The 26,774-nt window shown below is 40.9% G+C and overlaps 2 protein-coding genes across 2 annotated transcripts in view; both read left to right on the forward strand.

The window, feature by feature from the left end:
- Positions 1–3,164: 3,164 nt before the first annotated feature.
- LOC311035346 (doublesex- and mab-3-related transcription factor A1-like) lies at positions 3,165–6,471 on the forward strand. Its single transcript, XM_084043496.1, has 4 exons — positions 3,165–3,376; positions 4,040–4,273; positions 4,712–4,901; positions 5,456–6,471. Exons 1-4 carry the CDS (start codon positions 3,221–3,223, stop codon positions 6,265–6,267), a joined length of 1,392 nt encoding a protein of 463 aa, XP_083899622.1. The 5' UTR covers positions 3,165–3,220; the 3' UTR covers positions 6,268–6,471.
- Positions 6,472–10,489: 4,018 nt separating this feature from the next.
- The window catches only part of LOC311034621 (glucosidase 2 subunit beta-like), a 289,400-nt gene continuing 273,115 nt past the window's right edge, over positions 10,490–26,774 (forward strand). Inside the window, exons 1-5 of the mRNA XM_084042513.1 lie at positions 10,490–10,646; positions 11,700–11,816; positions 16,481–16,576; positions 20,947–21,004; positions 23,594–23,711. Of these exons, the coding sequence (XP_083898639.1) occupies positions 10,565–10,646; positions 11,700–11,816; positions 16,481–16,576; positions 20,947–21,004; positions 23,594–23,711 (471 nt within the window). The 5' untranslated portion in view covers positions 10,490–10,564. The remainder of the gene's footprint in view (positions 10,647–11,699; positions 11,817–16,480; positions 16,577–20,946; positions 21,005–23,593; positions 23,712–26,774) is intronic.

A 26,774-nucleotide genomic window follows, 5' to 3' on the forward strand; every position in this document is an offset into this window, starting at 1 on the left:
GGGGGAATGCGGTTCAAGTACAGAGCCAACTCAGGTTCAGTTGACTAATAAGGGGCCTTTCCATTACGGATAGGCCCCTTCTATAGGGGGTTTAAGTGGTTAAGAATGAAGTATCAAGAAGAATTAATTGGGAATCATTTGTCACCCACTCATAGGGTACAGGCAGTAAAATGTTGGTGGGATGTATGTTCCATAAGACTGTGCTCACACAACAATACAATATAATTACAAGATGAAACAATAACACTGGGTGTAATGAAGTAGAACATGAACATAAATAAAAATAAGAAAATAATTGGTAAGTTAAAAAGTACAGGTAGAATGGCAGGTATGATAAACCTCTTATTGCAGGTATGGTATCTTTAGCAGTAATGGGGAGTGTGCAAGAAGGCAGAAGGCATCCATAATTTACGTACATCAGTTTCACTTGGAGGAGTAGTAGTTTTGAGCGCCAGCATTGATGTTTTCCAACACGACAGCCTTCATCACAGCTGATGAAGATGCCCCCCCGCGCGCGCACACACACACACACACAGATTTTTTTGCATTATGTATGGGATGTGCTATAGAGTAATATCCTTAGTGTTTTATAGCAGTGGTTCTCAAGCTTTTTCATGTCAAGGACCCCCAAATTGACACTTATTAGCCCGCGGACCCCCATTTCAAAAGATATACCAGGGACCCCCATAAGAGAAGATTTTTTACGTCTCTGGCAGTGATTCTCAACCATTTTAATGTCAAGGACCCCCAGTTTGACATGCATTAGGCTACAGACCCCCATTTAATGGCATTTCTATCACTTGGACCGCAATTTATATTGTAAAATCTATGTCAATTTAACTCTGAGAGTGTCCAAATGGAACCAAATGGACCCGTTGGTTCCATTTGTACACTCTCAGAGTTACAGACCCATAAGGGTGCATTTGGTGCCTAATCTATCATTTAGCTGGGGACCCCCTGGAACTCCCTCAAGGACCCCTGGGGGTCCCCGGACCCCACTTTGAGAACCAAGGTTTTATAGTGTACCTTACTGAGTTTTTGACTTTCAACATTTAGGTATTAAAACATCAATCAGTTAGTTTATCCTTAGTTTAAGATATAAAACACATCCTTTCATCGTCAAGTGTTAACAGAGCACCACCAGTCTATAAATGAATGAAATAAATGTTGTTTGTTAAACTCTTCAAACTGGTTTTCAACATGTGTTTCTAGTTTGTAGCAACATATAGTCATTACTGATGTTACTGCTAATAATAAAATAATGCGTGTCAATAGATATGTGCCGTAATTAGCATTTATTGTGTTGGAAAAAAACATGTGTCATCTCATACTACATATGCATCACCTATTATTGTGAATCACACCACCATGAGAAATACATAAGAAATGTTCTCTCCCTCAGCAGTCTTTCCATGGAGATGATAACGTTAGGGGATCAGTCACAGGGGGGTTGGAGTAGTGCCGTCTTAATCCACATACATTATTCATACATCGTCTGGTAGAATCAACACCATGAGAGGAGTGCATGGCTGATTATGAGAGACTATAGCATCATTAATAACCACTTAAACCCTATTGTCCACGGTTCCCCATGCAGGGCTCTATACTTTCACCGTTTTTCCCCCCTGTTACACCAACTCTTTGACGAAAATAGTGATCTACAAGCTCACAGTGTGTTGCAGTGCACGTGTTGTGAGCTCGTAGATGTGATCTTTTTGCGTTTGCCCAAGAATACAGTAGGAATGCTAGGGTTCAAGTTTGATTTGGTTTGATTTACAATCCAAGGGTCTGATTTTCCATGACTTACACTTGCACTAGAGTTAATAAACAGACACGAGCAGCATGCTTGTATAATCCTGCACACATGCAAAGAAAACTAAAATCTGACATTTTCATTTAAATCACTATTAATTGATGTTAACCTGCATCATAATTGCTGCAGGTAGCCTGGATTAAAATGGCAAAAGGCTCTGTGCACATGTGCATGCGTGTGAGGCTAACATTGTTTTAGCAATGTGTTGCACTTTTACCATGTATTCTTGTTTCCATGGGACAGCATGTGTAAAAACGGTTGTTTGAAACTGGAACCTGTTTGATAATGATTATATGATTACTTATCTGTTGATCGCCAGTTGGTGTCTGTTGACAGATGGGTTCTTTGTCAGGGTAATTTGTTCAACAGAATAACCAGGTAGCTAATTACATGTTTCTTTGTGGCCCTTAAGGGCCATTATTGTGTCATTTGAGTAATGAGTATTCACTGCTCAACAGGGCAACCATAGGGACTTATTGTATATAGATTACCTGAGGCAACAAGCCCACGGCTTTACCTTTTGGAAATAGTTGTAGTTCAGTTCCTTGGCAACTGAAATGTTGCCTAATTACACAGTTTGTATGGAGGGGATGGTGATGGAAACATATGTCAGCCTATGCAACTGCATTAGGTGACCAAAACAAATCTGTTGCAATCTTATCAAATGTACTGTGATGTGACTGACACAACTATTATAAGAAATACAATTATGTTTCAGTCATAGTCATACCTCCTGTGAAACAGATACAGGCTAGAAACAGCACAATGCTATACCAAACATCGAATGTTGGCCAAGTCAATTCTTGTACTACAGATAGACACTATTCTCCCAGTCCCAGGCAGTGGTGGAAAGTACATTTACTCAAGTATAATTTTGAGGTGTTTTGACTTAGAGTATTTCCAATGTTTAGTCCTTTTACTCACTACATCTCAGAGGCAAATACTGTACTTTTACTCCACTACAGTTATATGAAAACCTACTTAAGTTACTAGTTACTTTGTAGATGTTGATTTACAACACATAAACATACATTAACCACTTCAGCCCTATATGCATTTCACTTTCTACTTTTGATACTTTAAGTAGGCTGTATACATTTTGATACCAATAATTTTGTACCTTTACTCAAATTAGAATTCTGGACTTTTACTTTTAACCTAGCATTTCTATATTGCATACTTTTACTTAAGTAAAACAAATGGAGTACTTTTTCCACAACTGCTCCCAGGGCACAAATAAACATGATAAGCCTTCAGGGTATTAAGAAGGTTGGAGCGGAAAGGGGTGTGGCTGTAGTGTAGTGTTTCACGTCAAGCCACCTGGAGAGCACACTCTTAAGTGCACGAGTTCACGGCTTCTGCGTCAGTTGAGCATCTCGGAGCCCTAAAGAAAGCTGACTAACTTGAATGACTATAGCACTTGAATATTTGCATCGACTGGCCAGACCGGAGATCTCGTATTTTTATTCCTCCCCAAGAGCGATGATGGACAGCCGTATCAGACCGCTGGGCTTGGCAGCACATGGACACCCCTCCTCTACTCTCACTGTGGGGGGCTTGCAGGTATACGGGCTGTCACGATTACAAATTGAAGTTGATGATCAATTGACACACAAATAATTGCGATTAACGATTTAATTGTGTTTTTGGCATTGGACATTATTGGACACATACAAATACAAATGTAATTTCCGTGTGGCCTTTTTAGGCTTCATCATCACAAATTGCACATGGGGCAGATTTAATATACTTATATAATATTAAATATACAAAGACATTGCTGACACATTTAATAATTTTATTAAAATGTTTTTAAAAAAATGCGGAAATAGCTGATACAAGCTTACAACATGTCATTAAGTGACATGTTGTAAGCCGATAGATCTGCTATTTTTGGAAAATGTTTGAAAACATATGAGCATTTTTCAACATGGAAACGATCATGATCAGTGGTGTGTTATACCGTGTTATGCTATATATGTCGTATACCATCCCAGACAATTTGAAAACAATCTTTTACCTTCTACTTTATACTAACCATTTCATTTCGTGACCACGCGCGCGCATGTCGTGCGTGTGCAGGTAATAATTATGTTATACCCTCCAAAAAAACCTGTAGAACGCTCACTGATAATGATGATTATGCTGAAATAATTGCGATTATCTCAAATAATCGCGATTAGGCGATTATTATGTAATAATTGTGACAGGCCTATTTACTTGCAGGTGCCACATCACTCTCTCCTCCGCCCTCCGCCGCTCTTTCTGCGGGCCGCCGCTGCAGCGTGTAACCAGGGCCTGGTAGAGAGAGGATACCCCCGCACGCCGAAGTGCGCGCGCTGCAGGAACCACGGCGTGGTCTCCGCGCTCAAAGGCCACAAGCGCTTCTGCCGCTGGCGAGACTGCGCGTGCGCCAAGTGCACGCTGATCGCGGAGAGGCAGCGGGTGATGGCCGCGCAGGTACGGTGTTGTTGCCATGGCCATGTTGGCTTATTATAAGCGACTTTGGGGCTTGTTTTTCTGTAAAGTTGCTTGTAAAAAATGGGCATGTTTCTGTGTAGGCCTATTTGCATGTATAGGCTTGCTTCTTTTAAACCAGTGGTTCTCAAATGTTTTCATGAAAATGTTTTGCACCCACTGCAGGGAGCATTTGTGTTGTTAGAATGTTTAAAAACAAAAAAATCCAAATATTCCACATTGTATTGCAAGAGTTATTGAAAATAGCAGATCTACAAGGTCACATCGCATCGTGAGCTTGTATATCTGCTATTTTCAAATAGCCATGCATTTAGAGTGCTCATGATGTGGCCTATATAGTTGCTTCTTTTGGGCTTGTTTTTCCTAGACCACCTGGTTGCTTATTTCTCTCACAACATGTGGCAACGCTGTGCTGTGCAGGTCGCGCTGCGGAGGCAACAGGCGCAGGAGGAGAGCGAGGCCAGGGAGCTGCAGTTCATGTACACTGTTCCAGGTCCCTCTGCGTCTGGAGGAGGAGGAGAGACCGGGATGTCTGTGGCATCGTCTCCGACCAGCATGAACAATGGCACAAGACGTTTTGATGATTTTGCAGCAGAACACAAAAAAGATGGTGAGTTATGTGTGTGTGTGTGTGTGTGTGTGTGTGTGTGTGTGTGTGTGTGTGTGTGTGTGTGTGTGTGTGTGTGTGTGTGTGTGTGTGTGTGTGTTGTGTGTGTGTGTGTGTGTGTATCTGTGAGTCGAGATGCAGTGATGGAAGAAGTACTCACATGTTTTACTTAAGTAAAAGTATCAATACTGCAAAGTATAAGTTCCGTAATCAAAATGTATTTAACTTGAGTAAAAGTACCGGCATCAAATATACTTAAAGTACCAAAAGTAAAAGTACTCATTGTGCAGAATGTCCCATTTCACAAGTTCAAAATGTATAACAAATCTTTGAGCTGATCTTCAAGCTCACAATGCCTCACATCGTGACACATTGTGAGCTTGTAGATCGGCTATTTTCCTACATACACACAGGCCTATACTACAAACAAATGTAGTCTATAGGCTAATAGGCCTATGGTTATAATAGCCTATATAGAAATTACACTTGGAGCTTATGACAAATCAACTGAGATAACAAATTAACAAATGCATATTTTCTTTTATTTCTTATTTCAGATGATAAATTGAGCAGATACAACTTTTACAATGGCTTCATGGGTCGAACTCTTTTTGCACCACATCACGCTTCAACGACGCTGTCCTCTCCAAATGGCAAGAATGAGATGTCTCCAAGCAAAGAGAAAATCCACGCGACTTTCGACAACGACAGCGGCAGTCAATCCCCCAACTTTGATCAGCGGTCTGACCAAACGGAGAGCCCGAGGTCAGTGTCCTCCTCCGATCTGGAGTCGGGGAGCGAGTCGGAGAGACCCAAGGAGTTTCCGAACCTGGAGCCCATCTCTGTTCCGAAAGACCGGGACACCACCGATGTCATGGCCAAGATATTCCCCCACCAGAAGCGAGACATCCTGGAGTCGGTGGTTAACACGTGCAAGGGTGACATCGTGAAAGCCATCGAACTTGTCCTTAGCTCCAAAGAGAACAAAATGGACGCGGAGAGTTTGGCACTGTCCTTGTCTGCGCACTCGAATGCACTTATTAGGCCAACTTTGGGCTCGCCTCGCGCACTGGGCGCCGCGGGGAACAAGTCTGCCTTCTCCCCTCTCCATGCGCCACCGATGCCAGCCGGGGGGGACAGCCTTTACGGGCTCAACCCCCGCTTTGGCTTCAATTCTCTGCGTCTCGCCTACTCTTCAGCAGGTGGTGGCATAACCGGGTTTATGTCACCGTATGTGACGTCCGGACTGATGCCAGCGTTTCCCATGCGCCCGCCGTTGGATTACTCGTTCCCGGGCATGGTGCGAGACCTTTCTTACCTCCAGAACAAGGATACGGGTCTATACTCTCGTCTTAACCATGAAAAATGACCATTTTATTATCACATAGCCATATTGAATTAGACATAGGCCTCAAGAGTGCCTCCGACATGTTTTATGTGTATTACGAGGTAACGGATTTAAGCCATTGAGACTTTTTTGTTTAAACTTGTTCCAGTAGGCAATAGGCTATAGTTTTTGGAAATGTACATTTGGTAAAAAAATATATATTGTTAATAAAGCTATCAAAATGTGCTCTTGTTCAATCTTCATTTCATTTCCTTCTAGCTTAATGTGTCTAAAAGAAAAAAAAAACTGTAAAAGGAGCAGCATAACAAAACAGAAGAACTGCTTCAGTCTCTTGTATGCATGTTTAGCTCTACAAAGTGTGCAATTCAGTATAACTTTACTGTGTTAAAACTATGGTCATTCAGAAGCATTCCTGACCATCAGAGTTGTGATCCAAAGTGACAATTTCCATTAAATCAAAGGGCCTTCAATGTGACTGGAAAATAAAAAGGAAATCTAATAATCATAAGTAGGCCTAAGACACAAAAAAAGAATAGAATGGATGAAGCATGACTGAAACGAGTGATTGGGTTTTTTATGACCCTGAATCTGAGCTGATTGATAGTCCATCCTTTAGTTTATATCATCTATTTGCCAAGGTGATTTATTGACTTCCGCAGCTACTTCAGAGACTTACATCAGCAAGTGAAACATTTTAATCATTTGTGCAAACTGCTATACTCGATGGTTACATGGTTTGTATTCACATAACCACAGACCATCAACTGTGATGCTTTTCATAACCGTTTCATGTTGTCTAAGCCCAAATAGACAGAGCACACTGTTTTCTTCTGTCATTTCTGGAAAATTGATTAATTAATAGAATAGCGTAGAATCAAAACTTTATTGTCACATCACATGTTTACAGGTGTAAAGCATTGGGTGAAAGGATGAGGATAATTTTTCAGGTCATTTCTGTTTTATTGACTACCTCGTCTTGTGTCATTAGCCTGCATATCAGTAAAGCATACTAGACATACACACTCCTGCAAACACAGTGTATACACACAAACAAACAACAATGTTCCTATTTGTACATTTTTGATACCTATGATTACTTATACCACCATGCTGAGCCAGTGGTATAATCTAGTTCATTTTGTGATAACGGGAGAACTGGGCACTTGAGAATAATTTGCTGTTATTTTTTTAAAATACTTTTTAAGAACTTTTGTTCTGCTTGCTTTTTAACTGGCCACTATTTTGGGGGAGAACATTTGTGGAGAATTGGGCATGGTTGACATGGGCACATTCCTTGTCTTTAGAACCCACCTCTAATGATTCACATCCACCCATTTTAAAACCAATCACTTGAGGTGAACAATGAGGTGCATTGTTTGCATGTACTGTACAACATTGACATTTACAGTAGATGCATTTTGCCCTAATGGTCTCCAAAACAAGAGGCTGTGTGAAGAATAGACAGACAGACCAGACAGACAGACAGACAGACAGACAGACAGACAGACAGACAGACAGACAGACAGACAGACAGCATACCGGATATAATATACTAATGTACAGGGACGTGCACACATAGACACTAGGTGGTGCTAGCTAGAGCACCTGCCGTTTGCCCTCTGGACAGCAATGTGCCCTTTTGAAAGTTCGTTTTTAAAGTGTTTTTTTTTTTTTAATTAACAGTGTACAGTATGTGGCCCATGGTAACGTCGATCAATTCTGGATTAAAAGCTTCTAATATGCCCCAAATGCGCGTTATAAATGTCGTCAAAAACATCCCCACACGTGCCCCGCGGCACTCTCGTACGTGCCCTGCAGCCCCTCCCTTCCCTGCTCTCAACGTGAACGCGCAGCGCAGTGCAGAGCTGAGCAGGCAGCCACTCACTCAGGCAGAGTGAAGCCAAGCAACACAGTCAGTGTTCGTCCCCTGCGCGGGTTTTCTTTCACTTCTCTCTTTCATTCAGTTTTTGCACTGATTGACAGCCACCAGGTAACAAATACAACGAGTGTATTGTTTAATCCCCTAAAATCAGATGCCAAACTATAACTTCACTCTTCTTTTCTTCAATTTCTTGCATCCATTTAGTCTCCTTGTGCAGAAAGTCTCATTCAGCGCAGCTGTGCCTTAATTAGCGTTTTCCAGTGGTGGAAAAAGTACTCACAACATTTCTAGTAAAAGTAAAAGTATCAATACTGCAATGTAGAAATACTCAAAAAAGAATTTACTTGAGTAAAACTACAAAAGTATTGGTATCAAAATGTACTTAAAGTACCAAAGTTAAGTAACTTAAGTAAAAAAAAAAGTGCTCATTATGCAGAATATCCCATTTCACAAGTTTTGAAATGTATAAAAATCTTTTGAAAATAGCAGATCTACAAGCTCCCAATGCGTCATTATGAGCTTGCAGATCTGCTATTTTCAAATGGCTGAAATGTATAGGGCTGAAGTGATGAAATGTATGTTTTGTAATAATAATCTACTAAATCTACAAAGTAAAGTTTTCAAATAATTGTAGTGGAGTAAAAGTAGAATATTTGCATCTGAGATGTAGTGGAGACAGTAGAAGTAAGTGTATTGAAAATGGGAAATACTCAAGTAAAGTAAAAATGGCTCAAAAAAATGTTGATTTATATTGGTCAAACAGAACCGAATTAGACCCGAATTAGACCCGAATTAGACCGAGTTAGACCCGAATTAGACCGGAATTAGACCGAGTTAGACCCAAATTAGACCCGAAAAATTTTGCGCCCGCGCGCTTCGCGCGCGGGCGCGTGTTGTGGGCGCCACAGAAGGTGCCCTTTTTTTTCACTTGAGCACCTGCCCCTCTAAATGTCTGTGCACGCCCCTGCTAATGTAGTGACATAGCTGCCCTCCCTATTGTGTAAGAACCAACTACCGTAGGCTACTTAATACTTAATTAATACATAAACATTTGCTCAGAGCCCACTTCAAGTGTCAAGCACACACACACACACACACACACACACACACACACACACACACACACACACACACACACACACACACACACACACACACACACACACACACACACACACACACACACACACACACACACACACACACACACAGAGAGCATTATACATCACTATACGACATATGACATTGTTTAGTGTTTAACCATATATTTATATAACTTTAACTTATTTCTATAGGCTACAGCAGTGGCTTTCAACCTTTTCAGGCCCCCCACAATAATATATCCTATTTGAACTGGGGACCCCCCAAAATAATCATATTTGAACTGGGAACCCCCAAAATAATCATATTTAAATTGGGGACCCTCCAAAAATAATCATAGGCCTATTTGAACTGGGGACCCTCCAAAATAATCATATTTGAACTGGGGACCCCCCACCTGACAAGCACGTGGAATTGTAGGAGTTGAGGCATTACATTATGTTTGACTCGGTTCCACAGATGAATATTGTGAAAATAGCAGATCTACAAGCTCACAACGCCTCGCGTAGATCGGCTATTTTTACACTTTCTTTTAGGTATTAAAAGGTCTTAAAAGTCCTTAAATTGTCACTTCACTGTCATCTAGGGACCCCCCCAAAATCATGTGGCACCACTCTCAGCTCTCACAATTTTGAGGTATTTTTTACTTTAGTGGAGTATTTCCAATTTTCAATACTTTTACAGAGATGTACTCCACTACATCTCTGAGGAAAATATTGTGTGATCACTTCACTCCACTACAATTATTTGAAAACTTTAATACTTTTTAGATTTAGATTTACTACATTTAGATGACTAAACATTACCCACTTTAAGCTCTATATTTGAAAATAGCCGATCTACAAGCTCATATCACAACACATCATGATGCAACGCCTTGTGAGCTTGTAGATCTGCTATTTTAAAAAGAGTTATATACAGAATATAAATATTTGAAAGTATACATTCTGCATACATACTTTTATTTTTGGTAGTATATTTTGATGCCAATACGTTTGTACTTTTACTCAAGTAAATTCTGAATACCATGACTTTTACTTGTATTGGAACGGAGTATTATTTCTACATTGTGGTATTGATACTTTTACTCAAGCAAAAATGTAAGTACTTCTTCCACCACTGGTTGACTGGTAGCAGTCAGACGTCGCGTCACCGCCCGGCGACAAATAGAAAGTCTCCGGTGGCGTCACGTGACCGCATGTTTCAGGAAGTGCCTTGTCGTTCACGTGAATTGTGAAAACAAACACCAGCCAGCAGACAACAAGCTCTCACTGTAACCAGGAGCGACTCATAACTAATTATCAATGTTCACAAAGCCAGCTGCTGCATTATAACATGCGTGGTCATATTGTAATAGCCGTTTCCCTGTGGGTGGTTTGCGCAGACTCTCGGAAAATTAAAGGAATATCTCTGTCTTGTAAGTGCAGTGTATCCCACTATAGCTTAGGCTAGTAATAATATTGACCACATTCCTATGTAAACAATATGCTAACCCAGTGAGTGCACAGCTCAGGATGTAGATTTTTAGATAGGCAATAGGCTCTATGCACAGCAGCCATATTATGAAGACATTCACAGGTGTTACCAATGATATTATAATGAAGGCTCTGTTCCATTCTGGTCAAACAGAGTCAGGGTGTTGATATTGTGCATGTTGGCTCACTGGAAACACTCCCAAATGGCCCTTTACGGGTGTGTAACGGGTCCATTTGGTTCCATTTGTACACTCTCAGAGTTATGGGGGTTGTGGAAATAGAAAAATTTGAGAGCCACTGTGCTACACTAAATGGAACAGAGCCTTCATTGGTATCATTGGTAACACCTGTGAAGGAAGTGATACTATAGCTGCTGTGCATTGAGGTTTGAAGTTTCTTATTGTAATCAGCAAAATAATTCAGTGTTACATAATGTTGTACAGCAATTGGTTCAAACACAGCTGAGACAACCCTATGCAGGTGTTTTTAAAACTGTTTATAACTAATATAAATGATATATATGGAGGTGCTGTGTATGATACACGAGCCTGTTGTAAATTTGCATAAACATTTCCATTCAACAAACACCCCAGTTTAGCTGCTAAATGTAAACTATGAATGATGCTGCCAAGTCATTAGCCTACCATACCTATGTCTATGTTGTTGTTTGTTATTATTATCTTTTTGTGCATTAATAGAGGAATATATGTGAGTATTTAAATATGTGATATTTTAGGGGGGATTTCTTTGGGGTTTGGGTGTGTTTTGCTATTTAAGAACAACAACAAAAAAACACAAGTTGGGAACCTGTGGGTGCAGTTTAAAAATAAAAATAATACAGTTAATCACATTTGTTTCATTTTTTACTACTATACTAGTTGTATGTGAGGTTGTTATAGGCTACCCACATATTACCTACCTCTAGCTTGTAAGGTTACATTGCAAGTACAATAGGTCATCAAATACCAATCTGTAATAATCTTTTTCCATTACAGATAAGCGGTTCTACAAAGAGAGGAAGAGCTTCGTGTGCATTGATGGGTCTAGAATGATCCCGTTTGAGCTGGTGAATGATGACTACTGTGACTGTGAAGATGGCTCTGATGAACCAGGTAAAGTTAGCTGTGGGTTGCTGACTGTTGTGTGGTGGATGGGATCCATTGATTTCGTCCAGCTGGGAAAGTTTTCATAGCAGCTATTTATATTCTATCACACGCTGTGAACCGTGATCTTTTTATTTTATTTTTTAAATGCATGTTTAATTACTCTTTTCATCTAATTGTGGGAAGAGACAGGCTGATATGTATTTGTGGAATAATCATTTATTCTGTCTAGTTATAACCCACACAGTGGGTGTTCTCACATTAGTCCATTTCAGTGTAGTTATTATTAATTCAGGTTTTTTTCCCCCCACGCCTACGATCTATGTCAAACTCAGATGACTGTAGAACAAATCAGACTTAGATCTATTTTTTAGATCTATAAAATTGTACTTATGTACAGTACTTAAGTATATGTACTTAGTTACTTTACACCACTGGTTTCAGTGTACTTGGTGCGGCCCAAGATCATAAATCATACCTGTAAATCATAGGGGTTTCCCATCCCAGAGTATGATGTAAGAGCACAATGACAGCAGTTTGAGGGTTCACTTAAGATCATTCGTGTTGTAAAAATGAAAGCAGAATCTGTTCATGGTAAATATCTCATAGATAGATAGATAGATAATCCTTTATTGATCCCTGTGTGGGAAATTCAGGTGTCATCACAGCCCGCAGTAAATATCAAAACAGGACAGGTACAGCTAAGAATGGAGAGTTGCAGCTAAGATTGATAACATTAATCAACAATCTGATCAAGCTATCTGCACTTGGACTGACTGGGATAGCATAATGAATAAACTAATGTCCTACTATAAATGCGCGACATCTCTGTGTGCGTGCGTACGTTCTCGTGTGCGCGACCGCACGTAGTCACATATCTCGAAAACCGTCCGACCGTCCGACTTCAAACTTAGCATGTGTGTCGCAGAGGACCCGAGGCGACACTTAAGTCGACTAAGTCGGTGCCCGGTATCGAGTCGGTCGGATAGACGGTTGTCCAGAACCACCGATACGATCGATACGCCCATACATAGGTGTATATGGATATCCGGTTGTCCGCTGATCCCTATCAGTATATGCCCATACCCATATGGGCATAGTACTGATGACATCATGGATCTCCATGTATGGGCATAAAAGGGACACAGGCAGACAGACGGATACAGAGATCTCCATATATGGGCATAAAAGGGACAATGCGTACAACCGATATAGCATAACTGGGTGGGGCATGCATTCCCAACCAGGGTTGCCAGATCTGCTTATTATAATTTTCCCACACAATTTCTTTTGAAAATAGCCGATCTACAAGCTCACAACGCGTCGCATCGCGACGCGTTGTGAGCTTGTAGATCTGCTATTTTCAAATAGCTCATGTATATGTTAAAGTGCTCATGTGGCCCCATAGTCGCTTCTTTTGGGCTGGTTTTCCTAGACCTGGTTGCTTGTTTCTCTCACATAATCTGGCAACACTGTTCCCAACTTGCGTCGTTCCCGAGTAAGCACCGGTCTAGTAAATCAATTGTGCACAATCAATTGTGTTAATGAATGAATGGATATACATACATGTACAGACAATTGACAGTGGATTATGAGGCTGATATTATGTACAATGTCAGTCAGCCTACACTGTTTGTATACGGATAATAATAATAATAATATATGTACAGTCATTCAACAGCTACAGTGTACCATGAGCTATGTATATATCATCTATCAGCACAGTAAAACATTTACAGCAGTTAACCGAGGCAGGCAGGCAATAGTCCTGGTGCTTTTGTCTATCCCAGTTAGTCCGTGTGCAAAAGTGCCGGAGTATAAGGCAGGAGTCATTAATCCTGAGTCATTAATCCAAGAATAGAACAGAATGTGTGGGGGCTTTGGTTTTGTAGCCTGATAGCACAAAGGACTGACCAAGTCACACTGTCTTGTGCTGGAGGGGGCGATGAGTCTGTGGCTGAAGGTGCTCCTCCTCAACCCCGCTTGCTCATCATAGAGGGAGTGGGAGGAGGTGTTAATCAGGAAGGCTTCCAGCTTCCTCCCCATCCTCCCTTTGGCAACCACCCCCAGATTGTCCACTTTAACCCATTAAGACCTGGGAACGCATCTGTCATTTTTTTTTTGAGCTAAAAAAACATTATTTTGCACTTTGGCTATTCAAAAATAGCAGATCTACAAGCTCATAGCGCGGCACCGAGTGCCGCGCTATGAGCTTGTAGATCTGCTATTTTTGAAAAATAGTGAAAATGGCAAATCATTGAATACAATATATCTTTAAAGCGAAAAATTTTAATACATCGGGTGCCAGAGGTTTATTAAAATATTGTACGTTCAGTGCCTGCTATTCTTCCATCCACTTACGTTGATACGTTTCGTCCTGTAGAAGCCCCGACGCGGAAGTGCACGTAAACAGAGCGTGCGTGCGAGACGACGGAGGGTCCCGACTAACGCCTGGAACAATAATATTTCTAACGCGATCGTCCATTGCAGAGTGATCGCCGATCGAAAACGGCTCACTTCCACCACGTTAAAAATAAATGGAGATATTAAGCTTTTAGTCAAGGAGTTAACATTGGAGCGGCCGACCGGAACGGAAGGATTTTTGACATGGATCCACAGCCGGCCTCTCCTTCTCAGAGACTCCTTGGATGATCCCAAAGTTTCGTTAGAGTGCCCCACGTGGGCCCCACGTATAAAAAAAAAATTGGGCCAAAAACGGTCCGGACCGTGTATGGCACCCCCCGCATGGATTCTCAAAAACGGTCCGGACCGTTTTTGGCACACAATGCGTTAACTCAAATCTTTGCTTCTGGGACCCCCTGGAACAAAATATTTTGAGATGGGGATCCACAGTCAAATACATATAATTCTGGGGGTCCTTGACATGAAAAAGCTTGAGCACCACTGATATAGAAACATACGTTTTTTAGAAAACTGTTGGGATTTAGGAGACATGTAGAATCGCCCTCAGGTATTAATGGGTTAACTCCAACTACAGAGCTAGCCTTCCTCACCAGCTTTTTCAGCTTGTTAGTGGCCCTGAAGTTGATGTTACCCCTCAACAGACCACGGCAAAGAAGAGGACACTGGCTACTGCAGACCTTTTAGAACACATTGAAGGACCTGGTTCTCTTCAGGAAGAATAGCTTGCTCTGTCCCTTCCTTTAGAGGGCCTTTGAGTTGTTTGTCTAGTCCAGTTTGTTGTTCATGTGTACTGCCAGGACCTTGTAGGTGTCTACCACCTCATCCCCATGGATGTTGATGGGAGTTGGGGTACTCTTGTTCTGCCAGTAGTCCACCACCAGCTCCTTGGTCTTACCTATGTTGAGCTGAAGATGGTTGTTGTCACACCACCGTACGATAATAATTTTATTATATTATAATATTAGGATTATAATTAGATATGGCATGATCAAAATGGGATGTAATTAATGATGTTATTCACTGAATTGGAGATGAATAACGGGCTTCAAAGGGTGTCAAATGAGAGCAGATTGGTACTTTTGAAACTATTATTTGTCAGTCTCAGAATGAACCTACTATTTAGCTTTACACATTTCAAAATTATTTTGTGCATTACAATTATTTTCTTCACAGTATTAATGAACTGCACCTGGAAAATAGTTTGGTCTTCTTGAGACCTGAAGCCGATTCTATGTCTCCTAAATCTCAACAGTTTTCTGAAAAACATGTTTCTATATCAGTGGTGCTCAATCTAAGGACCCCCAAAATTATATGTATTTGGCCGCGGACCCCGATCAAAATATTGTGTTCCAGGGACCCCCAGAAGCAAAGATTTGAGTTAAAAATGTTCGCTTTAAAAATATATATATTCAGAAGATTTGCACACATTTTCACGAATTTTCAAAAATAGCAGATCTACAAGCTCGTAGCGCGGCACTCGGTGCCGCGCTATGAGCTTGTAGATCTGCTATTTTTGAATAGCCCAAAGTGTAAAATAATGCTTTTTAGCTCAAATCTAAAAATGACACAGTTCCAGGTCTCAATGGGTTAACAGAGAGGACAGAGAGAATGCAGCTCATAAGATAAGGTCGTCTGTCTGTCCACTTAGAAAGGGATGAGTATAGTAAAAGCTGTTCTAAAAGGAAGAGACGACAAGCCATGTGAAAACTGTGACACAAGTGCCCACAGGAATGGCACTGCGTCCACCCTCCTAAATCTTTCCAACGTGACTGACTGGATTTAACCACTTAAGCCGTGTTTTATACTTTGTTGTGTGATGGTTTAGAGTTTAGACGATTTATAAGCTTGCAGATCGACTATTACACATTTCCTTTTTCTATTTCTAACAATTTTCCCCTGTAACAGCATTCCCAAAATAGAGACGCAAGGTTGAAAGTGGTTAATCTTTCATGTGTACTAAACCTTTATGCTTGTTATTATCCCAGGGTGTTTTAACCCATTGATACCTGGAACGCATCTGTGACACTTTAGATGTCTTTGGCTATTCAAAAATAGCAGATATACAAGCTCATAGCGCGGCACCGAGTGCCGCGCTATGAGCTTGTAGATCTGCTATTTTTGAAAAGTCGTGAAAAATATTTTTTTATATTTTTTTCCGAAAAATTGTTAGGATTTTGATGGGTTAAACATGTGTCTTTGGACATCAACCATGATGTGATACTAACCTCTGCCATTTGACCTTTTTGTAGGCACTGCAGCCTGTCCTAATGGCCGTTTCTACTGCACTAACCTGGGCTTCCGTCCGCATTACATCCCATCATCACGAGTCAACGACGGAATCTGTGGTAAGGCTAACCCAAGCCAAGAATAGGGTGTTGAAGATATATACACGTCAAAGTTATAGGAACATCATGTCTATTTTCAACATCAGCTCCATTATATAATATGGGTCCTCTAATGCAGTGGTTCTCAACCTTTTCAGGGCGTGACCTCTCAAAATAATCATATTTGAACTGGGGAGGACCCCCCACCCTGATAAGCACTTGGAATCGTAGGAGTTGAGGCATTACATTTAGTTTGACTCGGTTCCATAGCTAGATATGGTGAAAATAGCAGATCTACAAGCTATTTTCAAAATGTTTGCCTCTTTCTTATATTATTTGACAATTTGGCCAATGTTTGACCAGTGTTTATGGTATAGTTTGTTATTTATTATGAATGTGCACGTGTGAATGGCTGAACGTGAGGCATACGTTGTAAGTTCAGAAGACAAAAAAATGATATATAAATGTAGTAGCCGGCCCGTGCAACAGCTAATAGAACTAATTTATTTAATCGATTATGAAAATAATTGATAATGAAAATACTGAAAAAATAGCTATTTTCAGTATTTCACACTCACTTTTTTAATCATCACAAATAATCGATAGTTGCGGCCCTAAAATGCAATCCATTCCTTATGTCATGACAGAAGAATGAAATTGATCATTTGAGGCACAGGAAGCATACTGTAACAACGTTTGCGTCAAATACCCAAAGGAACTGGTTCCATTCGGATGAGAATTCTTAACAAAATAATTGTTACATACATCTTTAAAGAATAAGTTGCCGTCGTGGTGTGCCAGTGTGAAGGACACAACGTGCAACAGCATTTTCTTGTTTCAGATACGCATGTAAGAAGGTTCCCCAGTCAACATAACAGCGTGGTGCTGAGTAATCCTTTTAACCCATTGAGACCTGAAGCCGATTCTACGTGTCTCCTAAATCTCAACAGTATTCTGAAAAACGTAGGGTTCTATATCAGTGGTGCTCAATCTTTTTCATGTCAAGGACCCCCAAAATGATATGTATTTGGCCGCGGACCCCCATCAAAATATTTTGTTCCAGGGACCCCCAGAAGCAAAGATTTGAGTTAAAAATGTTTGCTTTAAAAATATATATATTCAAAGATTTTCACACATTTTCACGATTTTTCAAAAATAGCAGATCTACAAGCTCGTAGCGCGGCACTCGGTGCCGCGCTACGAGCTTGTATATCTGCTATTTTTGAATAGCCCAAAGTGTAAAATAATTATTTTTAGCTCAAATCTAAAAATGACACAGTTACAGGTCTTAATGGGTTAAAAGTGATCAGAGCTGTCACGCCAGGGAACTGCTGCGTGAAAATGTGCACTGCGCCGGGTTGCACGACATAGAGGAATAATAGGCTGAATTATAATTCAGCCTATCAAAAACAATTCCACAGAAGCACTGCCTCTCCAACTGCACCGTGTAAACCGTTCAAGTATGAAGAACACTTAGAAAGTTTGGCCTACAGCTTACATTGTGTGTGTATGTGTCAGAGAGGGAGAGGAGACTTGTTTTGTTTTGTTTTGTTCGCCTCTTCATCTCTGTTTGTTTCTGCAACAACAAGGGAGTGACGGCAACCTCAAACCTGCACCCTGTCAATCCTCTGCATGCCCTGCACGGCCACACACACACACACACACACACACACACACACACACACACACACACACACACACACACACACACACACACACACACACACACACACACACACACACACACACACACACACACACACACACACACACACACACACACACACACACACACACGCACACACACACACGCACACACACGCACGCACACAAACCTCAGTCAGTCTGTTTCCTTTGATCAACCTTCTGTCTGCGTTCTCGACGCCTTCCTCCACTCAATCTTACGACCGAGTGCTCGTCAGAAACAGCAGATGTTCTAGCGGTAAGCGCACCGCATCACGTTTTTTTGTTCCGCTGCGTTATTTCCGGCTAGCGACACCGTTGTACGACAAAGTATTCAATTAGGCTCAACTAGGCTCCCTCCTCCTCCTCATCCACTTCTGTGCTATTCTATGAGAGCTCCTCTCAACTTTGGTCAAAATCCAAGCCATTCTGTCATCGACACCCCCCCCCGCCTGTCAGCAGCATTCCCGGAAGCTTTTAACCCATTGAGACCTGAAGCCGATTCTACATGTCTCCTAAATCTCAACGGTTTTCTGAAAAACGTATGTTTCTATATCAGTGGTGCTCAATCTTTTTCATGTCAAGGACCCCCAAAGTTATATGTATTTGGCCGCGGACCCCCATCAAAATATTTTGTTCCAGGGACCCCCCAGAAGCAAAGATTTGAGTTAAAAATGTTCGCTTCAAAAAAATATATATTCAAAGATTTGCACACATTTTCACGAATTTTCAAAAATAGCAGATCTACAAGCTCATAGCGCGGCACTCGGTGCCGCGCTATGAGCTTGTATATCTGCTATTTTTGAATAGCCCAAAGTGTAAAATAATGCTTTTTAGCTCAAATCTAAAAATGACACAGTTCCAGGTCTTAAAGGGTTAATGACAAAGCGACAGCGGGGTGGCACGGAATGAGAGGAAAGAACGAAGGCGTGGGGGTGTAGAGATGGAGAGGGTCCCCTTCTCTCAGTGTCTTATCCCCGTCCCTCCCCGTCCCCCCGTCCCCCCTTTATCTGTTCTCTCGTTTTTTTTCCCCACTCACCTTCACGGCCCACTTAGGACAAACACTGCAATGCCTTTTTCCCTCTGTGGACGGCTTGCACAGGCGGGCCTCCGTCCTCGCAGGGTTCTGATGTTGCAGTCTGACTGGTTACCCAATGGGGTTCTGGGTAATTGAGGAGCTTCCCACTGTGACCACTCTCCCCGGCTTAACCCATTAAGACCTTGAGGCCAATTCTTACTAATGTCTTCTAAAGCCTAACAGTTTTCTGAAAAAACGTATGTTTCTATGTCAGTGGTGCTCAAACCTTTTCATTTCAAGGACCCCCAAAATGATATGTATTTGGACGCCGACCCCCATCTCAAATTATATTGTTCCAGGGACCCCCCAGAAGCAAAGATTTGAGATAAAAATGTTCGCTTTAAACAATATATATTCAAAGATTTGCACACATTTTCAAGATTTTTCAAAAATAGCAGATCTACAAGCTCGTAGCGCGGCACTCGGTGCCGCGCTACGAGCTTGTAGATCTGCTATTTTTGAATAGCCAAAGTGTAAAATAATGCTTTTTAGCTGAAATCTAAAAATGACACAGGTGCGTCCCAGGTCTAAATGGCTTAAACATCAGAACATGAGAGACATCTGAGCACTTACAAAGCTCTGTGTAGCTGATCGTATATAGCCGATTGATCTCCACTCAATTGGAGAGCAGGCAGACGGGTGAAATCTATTCGAAATTAAAATAGTCAGGCAAAGTTGGAAAACTGTGTAGTTTTCATGTTGTGGGGGAAAGTTTGCAGAAGATAGAATAGAGCCTACTGTATGTTGGTGAGAAACAGCAGTGAGGACACTGATTGATGCCCTCAGGGTTTGATTTGGAAAAAAATATATTTCATAAAACATTGCATTGACCGATATTTTTTCACCGATATTGACCGATATTTCACCAATATTGATGCAATAATAATGTGACCGTTATTGGCTTAGAAAATGAAAAATAAAAAAATTCAGCAATGAGCTCAATATAAATATAATATATAATAATGTGATATATCGGTTTCAATATCGTGCACCTCTCCCCTAAAGCTCTATACTACTTTGTATGACAAATAGCGAAAATAGGCGTTCTACAAGCTGAGAATGCATTGCATCGTGACAACATGTGAGCATGTCTTTGCAGTTTGTACAATTTACAAAATGTTTTTAAAGAAAAATGTTGGCAACTTTTGACATATTTAGAAAATTTGCCCAAAGTAGGGAAGCAAGGATTAATATGGTTAACATGCATTTGTTTTAATAAAAGTGTTACATTTTGATATTAACAAACATAAATATCAAACATATCAGACAAAAGGAAATGCATGTTCTGCATTTAATTCAGTCTGACCAGAAGCAGGGAGGGATAAACCATATCCCACCGGCCATAGAAATAAAAAAAAAAGATTACTGGTAAAATTACCTTAAAATAGCTCTTTCTCACAGTTACAACAGAGGTGAATTTGAGAGCTATTTACTGAAAGCTTCCACATAGTCAGTAATAATCATGCACAAGATCATTTTTAATGTATTAGATATTAACTTTAATTGCCCAATAATAATGTCGGCATGACTCAGAATTAGAATGATTTCAGGCTGTGATTGTGCGACTCCTGTGTGCTCGTGTGTGTCTCAGCATGTCTAATGGATTAATTCCTCCTCTTCCTCCTGACAGATTGCTGCGATGCGTCAGACGAATACAACAGTCACGTCCGTTGCCAGAACTCCTGCAGGTCGGTTGAATCAACACCGAGAGCGACTATTGCAAATAAAGTGCTTTCTCCTGAGGATACATGCGTGGCCCAGAGACATAAAGCAGAACCTCAATTTAGTATTATTCGCTCAGGCTAAACAATGGATACGTTCCCATTATTCTGGACTATATAAAACTGCATATCCATTTCGGTTAAGTTGTGCATCTCATGTACCAGTGGTGGAAAAAGTACTCAAATGTTTTACTTAAGTAAATGTATCAATACTGAAATGTAGAAATACTCTGTTACAAAGAAGATTCAATTTACTTGAGTTAAAGTACAATCGTAATGGTATAAAAATGTACTTAAAGTACCAGAAGTGAAAGTACTCATTATGCAGAATGTCCCATTTCACAAGTTTTCAAATGTATAAAAATCTTTTGAAAATAGCCGATCTACAAGCTCACAACGCGTCGCGATGCGACGCGTTGTGAGCTTGTAGATCGGCTATTTTCAAATGGCCGAAATGTATATAGGGCTGAAGTGGTAAATGCATGTTTTGTAATAATAATCAAAATCTACAAAGTAACTAGTAACTTAAGTTTTCAAATAATTGTAGTGGAGTAAAAGTACAATATTTGCATCCGAGATGTAGTGGAGTAAAAGTATTGGAAATTGAAAATACTCAAGTAAAGTACAAATACCTCAAAAATGTACTTAAGTACAGTACTTGAGTAAATGTACTTAGTTACTTTCCACCACTGTTAAGTGCCCATTATCACCATCAGAAATGCTACTGCTGTGTCTTTCCTTTGGGGCCCATGTGGCGGTGACGGATTCACTTCTGCCACCAGGGGGCATGATGTCACTGTAATAGAGACCTAGTTCTTGTACATAGGTTCCTGTTACTCCCCTGGCACACACACAGAGCCTCTTTCCTAATGTAAATACATTAGGGATGTGTCTTAAAGAGCTTAGTCTGGATAAGGGGACTGACTCATCACCCCATTACCCTTTGCCTTTCTCATCCTGTAGTATTTACAGGCCAAGCTCTTTGTCTGTAAATTGCACGTGCATGCCAGTGGCTCATTAGAGCCTTGCTGTGGTTAGTTTTCACGAGACAGAGAGGCTCTTTTCCTTGCATGACAGTGACACCCCTCGCTTCTAAATTACATACTGTCATGCAAATGGTAGATCTGTTGACACATTCTATGAGAGGGGTTGCGGTATTTGTGTTCACCCGCATGTTTTTCTTTTTAATCAAAACAGCTCCCTGGTCATATATATATGCTCCAGTAAACCCTCGCGGTCATCTTCGCATAGCAAACATTGCACTGATTATACACTAGTAGTCTGATGCTGAAATGTAGACCAGTACTAGCATCTCTGTCCCCGGAGTAAACCCAGACTCTTAACTCACTAAGACCTGAAGCCGATTCTACAAAATGTCTTCTAAATCCTAACAGTATTCTGGAAAAAACGTATGTTTCTATATCGGTGGTGCTCAAACTTTTTCATGTCAAGGACCCCCAAAATGATATGTATTTGGCCGCAGACCCCCATCTCAAAATAGTTTGTTCCAGGGACCCCCCAGAAGCAAAGATTTGAGTTACAAATGTTCGCTTTAAAACAGTATTATATTCAAAGATTTGCACAAATTTTCACGATTTTTCAAAAAATAGCAGATCTACAAGCTCGTAGCGCGGGACTCGGTGCCGCGCTACGAGCTTGTATATCTGCTATTTTTGAATAGCCCAAAGTGTAAAATAATGCTTTTTAGGTCAAATAAAAAAAATACACAGATGCTTCTCCCGGTCTTAAAGGGTTAATACACTAACCCACTTATGTTGTTGACGGTTGTCTTTTGTTTTGTTCAAAGGCCCATATGCCTAAAAACAGAAAACAGAAATAAAAAACCCACAGCCCACACACACAGAGTCTGTCTCATTATGATGTCACAACGTCCACACTCTTACAGTGCCAGACGAGGAACACAATTTACTTCAGCCACACAGTGTGTCCACCCCCCCATCTTATATTTACTCTTCATTCTTTCCCCCTCCCCCTTTTTTTGGATTCCCGGTGTATTGAGGGCCTTCTGAAATTGGACCGTGCCATCTGACAGACAGAAACACGAGTGGGCATTGGTCTGTCTGTCTGTCTGTGTGTTTCCTTTTTTTCCTCCCCCTCACTAACCCATTGAGACCTGAAGCCGATTCTACATGTCTCCTAAATCCCAACAGTTTTCTGAAAAACGTATGTTTCTATATCAGTGGTGCTCAATCTTTTTCATGTCAAGGACCCCCAAAATTATATGTATTTGCCTGCGGACCCCCATCAAAATATCTTGTTCCAGGGACCCCCAGAAGCAAAGATTTGAGTTAAAAATGTTCGCTTTAAAAAATATATATATTCAAACATTTGCACACATTTTCACGATTTAAAAAAAATAGCAGATCTACAAGCTCGTAGCGCGGCACTCGGTGCCGCGCTACGAGCTTGTATATCTGCTATTTTTGAATAGCCCAAAGTGTAAAATAATGCTTTTTAGCTCAAATCTAAAAATGACACAGTTCCAGGTCTTAATGGGCTAATGATGGGAGCGCATGTCCCTGTACTGTCTTCCAGGAATCTGGGGCAGAGGGAGCGGGCAGACGTTCAGGGCCAGATGAAGACCTTGGACGACGGCCTTCGTCTGAAACAGCAGCTCATTGAGGAGGGAGTCCTACTCTGGAGGGAGAAGCAGGTATATGTTATATATATATATATATATATATGTATATATATACGTCCAGAATGTGCTGTGTGTCTTTTTTGCCCTCGCATTTTCTCTGAGTTGACCTCAGTTATACAATGGAGCAATGTATCGTCGCCTTTGTCTTATCATGTATGTCGTTAAGTTAAGGTTTTTTCTTTCACTTTAAAACACTTCTGTAAAACGTCTACTCTGGCTTTTGTGTACATCGTAGACAGTGTTTAAGTTGCTTGGTTCAATAGATATCATATTTTATAGGGTTTATATACGATACAGATGAAAATGAAATACTGAATCAAGCAATTTACAAACTCCAAGTCCAAGTTTGTTTTGGCATTTTCAGTACTCTCTGGTGGACAGATGTTTTGTGACATAGATAACGACACACAGACAGACAGACAGACAGACAGACAGACAGACGTCATCCGGCTTGCAGAGCGTCAACTAAATTGCCTGGCATCGGGGGATGGAAGCTGGGCAGGGAACAGGGAGGTCCAGTTTGAAGCTAGCTACTAGCTACAGTAGCTGCATTCTGTGGCTGGGGGGCGGCACCTGTCGGGGGGGGGGCGTGGGGGCGTGTCGAACGGGACAAGTAGGACGGAGGCACTACATCCTCCCGGTGATGGCTCCTCATTGGCAGGTGAGCAGGTACAACAGCCCCTGGTGTGGTATGTTAGCTGTAGTGTAAACATTAACCCATTTTAGACCTGGAACGCATCGGTGTCACTTTTTCATTTGAGCTAAAAAGCATTATTTCACACTTTGGCTATTCAAAAATAGCAGATATACAAGCTCATAGCGTGGCACCGAGTGCCGCGCTATGAGCTTGTAGATCTGCTATTTTTGAAAAATCGTGAAAATGTGTGCAAATCTTATATATATATATTGTTTAAAGCGAACATTTTTAACTCAAATCTTTGCTTCTGGGGGGGTCCCTGGAACAAAACATTTTGAGATGGGGGTCCACGGCCAAATACATATCATTTTGGGGGTCCTTGACATGAAAAAGTTTGAGCACCACTGATATAGAAACATACGTTTTTTCAGAATACTGCTGGGATTTAGAAGACATTCATAGAATCGGCTTCAGGTCTTAATGGATTAACAGTATGTTGAGGTTACAATGGGACATCAGTCACTGATGTTACCCCTTCAAAAGCTTTGTTCCACTGCTGTGTTGTAAGATTCCATGACTGCTAACCATTGTGCATTGACTACTGTTCAAACTACGTTTTGTCTGACCTATATGACATCAGTGTTGATTTTGTCAGCAAATTTTGATTTAGTTTTAGTCATAGTCTTTTGAATAAAATTCCATTTAGTTTTAGTCATATTTTAGTCATCTGAAATGTTTTAGTTTTTGTCTAGTTTTAGTCGACTAAATATCATAAGATTATAGTCGACTAAATCTACAGTTGATTTAGTCGACTAAAATGTATTTTGGTGGTGCCTTGATGGCGTCGTAATGGGCTGATTTTACACTTGGTTGCATCCTGAAAATAGCCGATCTACAAGCTCACAACGCGTCGCGCTGCGACGCGTTGTGAGCTTGTAGATCTGCTATTTTCAGCATGCAACACCCGAGTGCAACCAAATATAAAATTACGTCCCTCACTAACATTTTAGTCTAGTTTTTATTTGTTGACGAAATTGTCAATATATTTAGTCTTAGTTTTAATCATCAAAGCTTAGTTTTATTTAGTTCTTATTTAGTTTTCGTCAGTGAAAAAAGGTAGTCGACGAACATTTTTCGTCATAGTTTTAGTCGACGAAATCAACACTGTATGACATATGGCCCTATTTTCAGTGACCAGCACTATGCGCTAGACTAGAGGACCTGCGTGTGGAGGTGTGTTGATATAAAGAATTAGGCGTAGTCTGGGCGCAAAGCTTCCACAGACTTGTGCGCTCCAACTTAAAGACCAGCTTGGAGCTTGTCTTATCCGTTGCGCTGGCGCAAAACGACAGCAGTGCAGGTGATTCTTCTTATTTTGGGAGTGCAGTGCAACCTACGCACCTAATCCAAACAAACAATCAACGCATTGATTGCAATCAAAATCCATTCGATCTGTGCAAAACACTCACATTAAACAATTGAGGTGACATTTCAAGCACTTAATCCTTCATTAATCCTCTGAAATGAAAGATAAGGTTGCTGCTGTTATGCCTGTTAGACGAGCGGTTATGGAATGAAACGGGGCGGCGAAAATATGTTCTACAAGCTCACTTTAGCACGTTGCACTCGGCACAACGGACATTTTAGCTTAGTGTAAATAGCAACATTGCCCTGGCCATATCTACAAGCATCACATGCATTATACTGCACCACGTTGTGAGCTTGTTGATCTGCTATTTTCAGTGGGTGACACTGGTGCAGACCCAAGTATAACGGGCCCTTCATGAGTATATGAAGGCCTGTAATAATAATTATAATAATAATAAACATGTACCCCAAGGTGCTTCACATTGAGATAATAAATAGTTGGATGCCAAAAAAATGAAAGAAAAAAAAATTGTCTTACAGAAACATAACTAAACTGTATAGTTAAAGCTAGAAGAGCAAGTCAAAGCCAAAGATGCGTACGGGCTGGACACAAACTTTTTCAAGCCTCATAAAGAATCATTGTTGCAACCTATCACACCTCTGGTCAACTTGTCAATCAGGTATGGTACAGTTCCATCAGCGTGGAAGGCGGCCACCATCACACCCATTTTTTAAAAATCTGTCTCTGAACTTGAACTGGGCGATTACAGGCCCATCAGTATCCTCCCTGTCATCTCAAAGGTGACAGAGAAATGGATAGCCAATTCGATCATTAAACATCTTGACAAAGGTCATACCCCACTGCATCCCATGCAGTTTGAGTTCCGTGCCCGCCATTCCACAGAAGCAGCCAATCGTGTGCTCAATGAGAGGATAAAGGCTCTATTGGATATGAATCCCTTTGTTACGGCCGTGTTTCTTGACTTAAGAAAGGCTTTTGACGCAGTCAGCCATCAGGTTCTTTTGTCCAAATTAACTCACTTTAACTTTTCTTATGAGGCTATACAGTG

This window comes from Gymnoscopelus microlampas (assembly GCF_963454915.1).
Source record: "Gymnoscopelus microlampas genome assembly, chromosome: 19".
In the NCBI taxonomy this organism is placed as follows: domain Eukaryota; kingdom Metazoa; phylum Chordata; class Actinopteri; order Myctophiformes; family Myctophidae; genus Gymnoscopelus; species Gymnoscopelus microlampas.

Bases quoted from the DNA above. Each gene is read 5' to 3' on its own strand.
- LOC311035346 (XM_084043496.1), top strand. From the start codon at position 3,221: ATGACTATAGCACTTGAATATTTGCATCGACTGGCCAGACCGGAGATC. The intron at 3,377-4,039 runs GTATACGGGCTG...ATTTACTTGCAG, and splicing joins TCACTGTGGGGGGCTTGCAG to GTGCCACATCACTCTCTCCT. The intron at 4,902-5,455 runs GTGAGTTATGTG...TTCTTATTTCAG, and splicing joins AGCAGAACACAAAAAAGATG to ATGATAAATTGAGCAGATAC.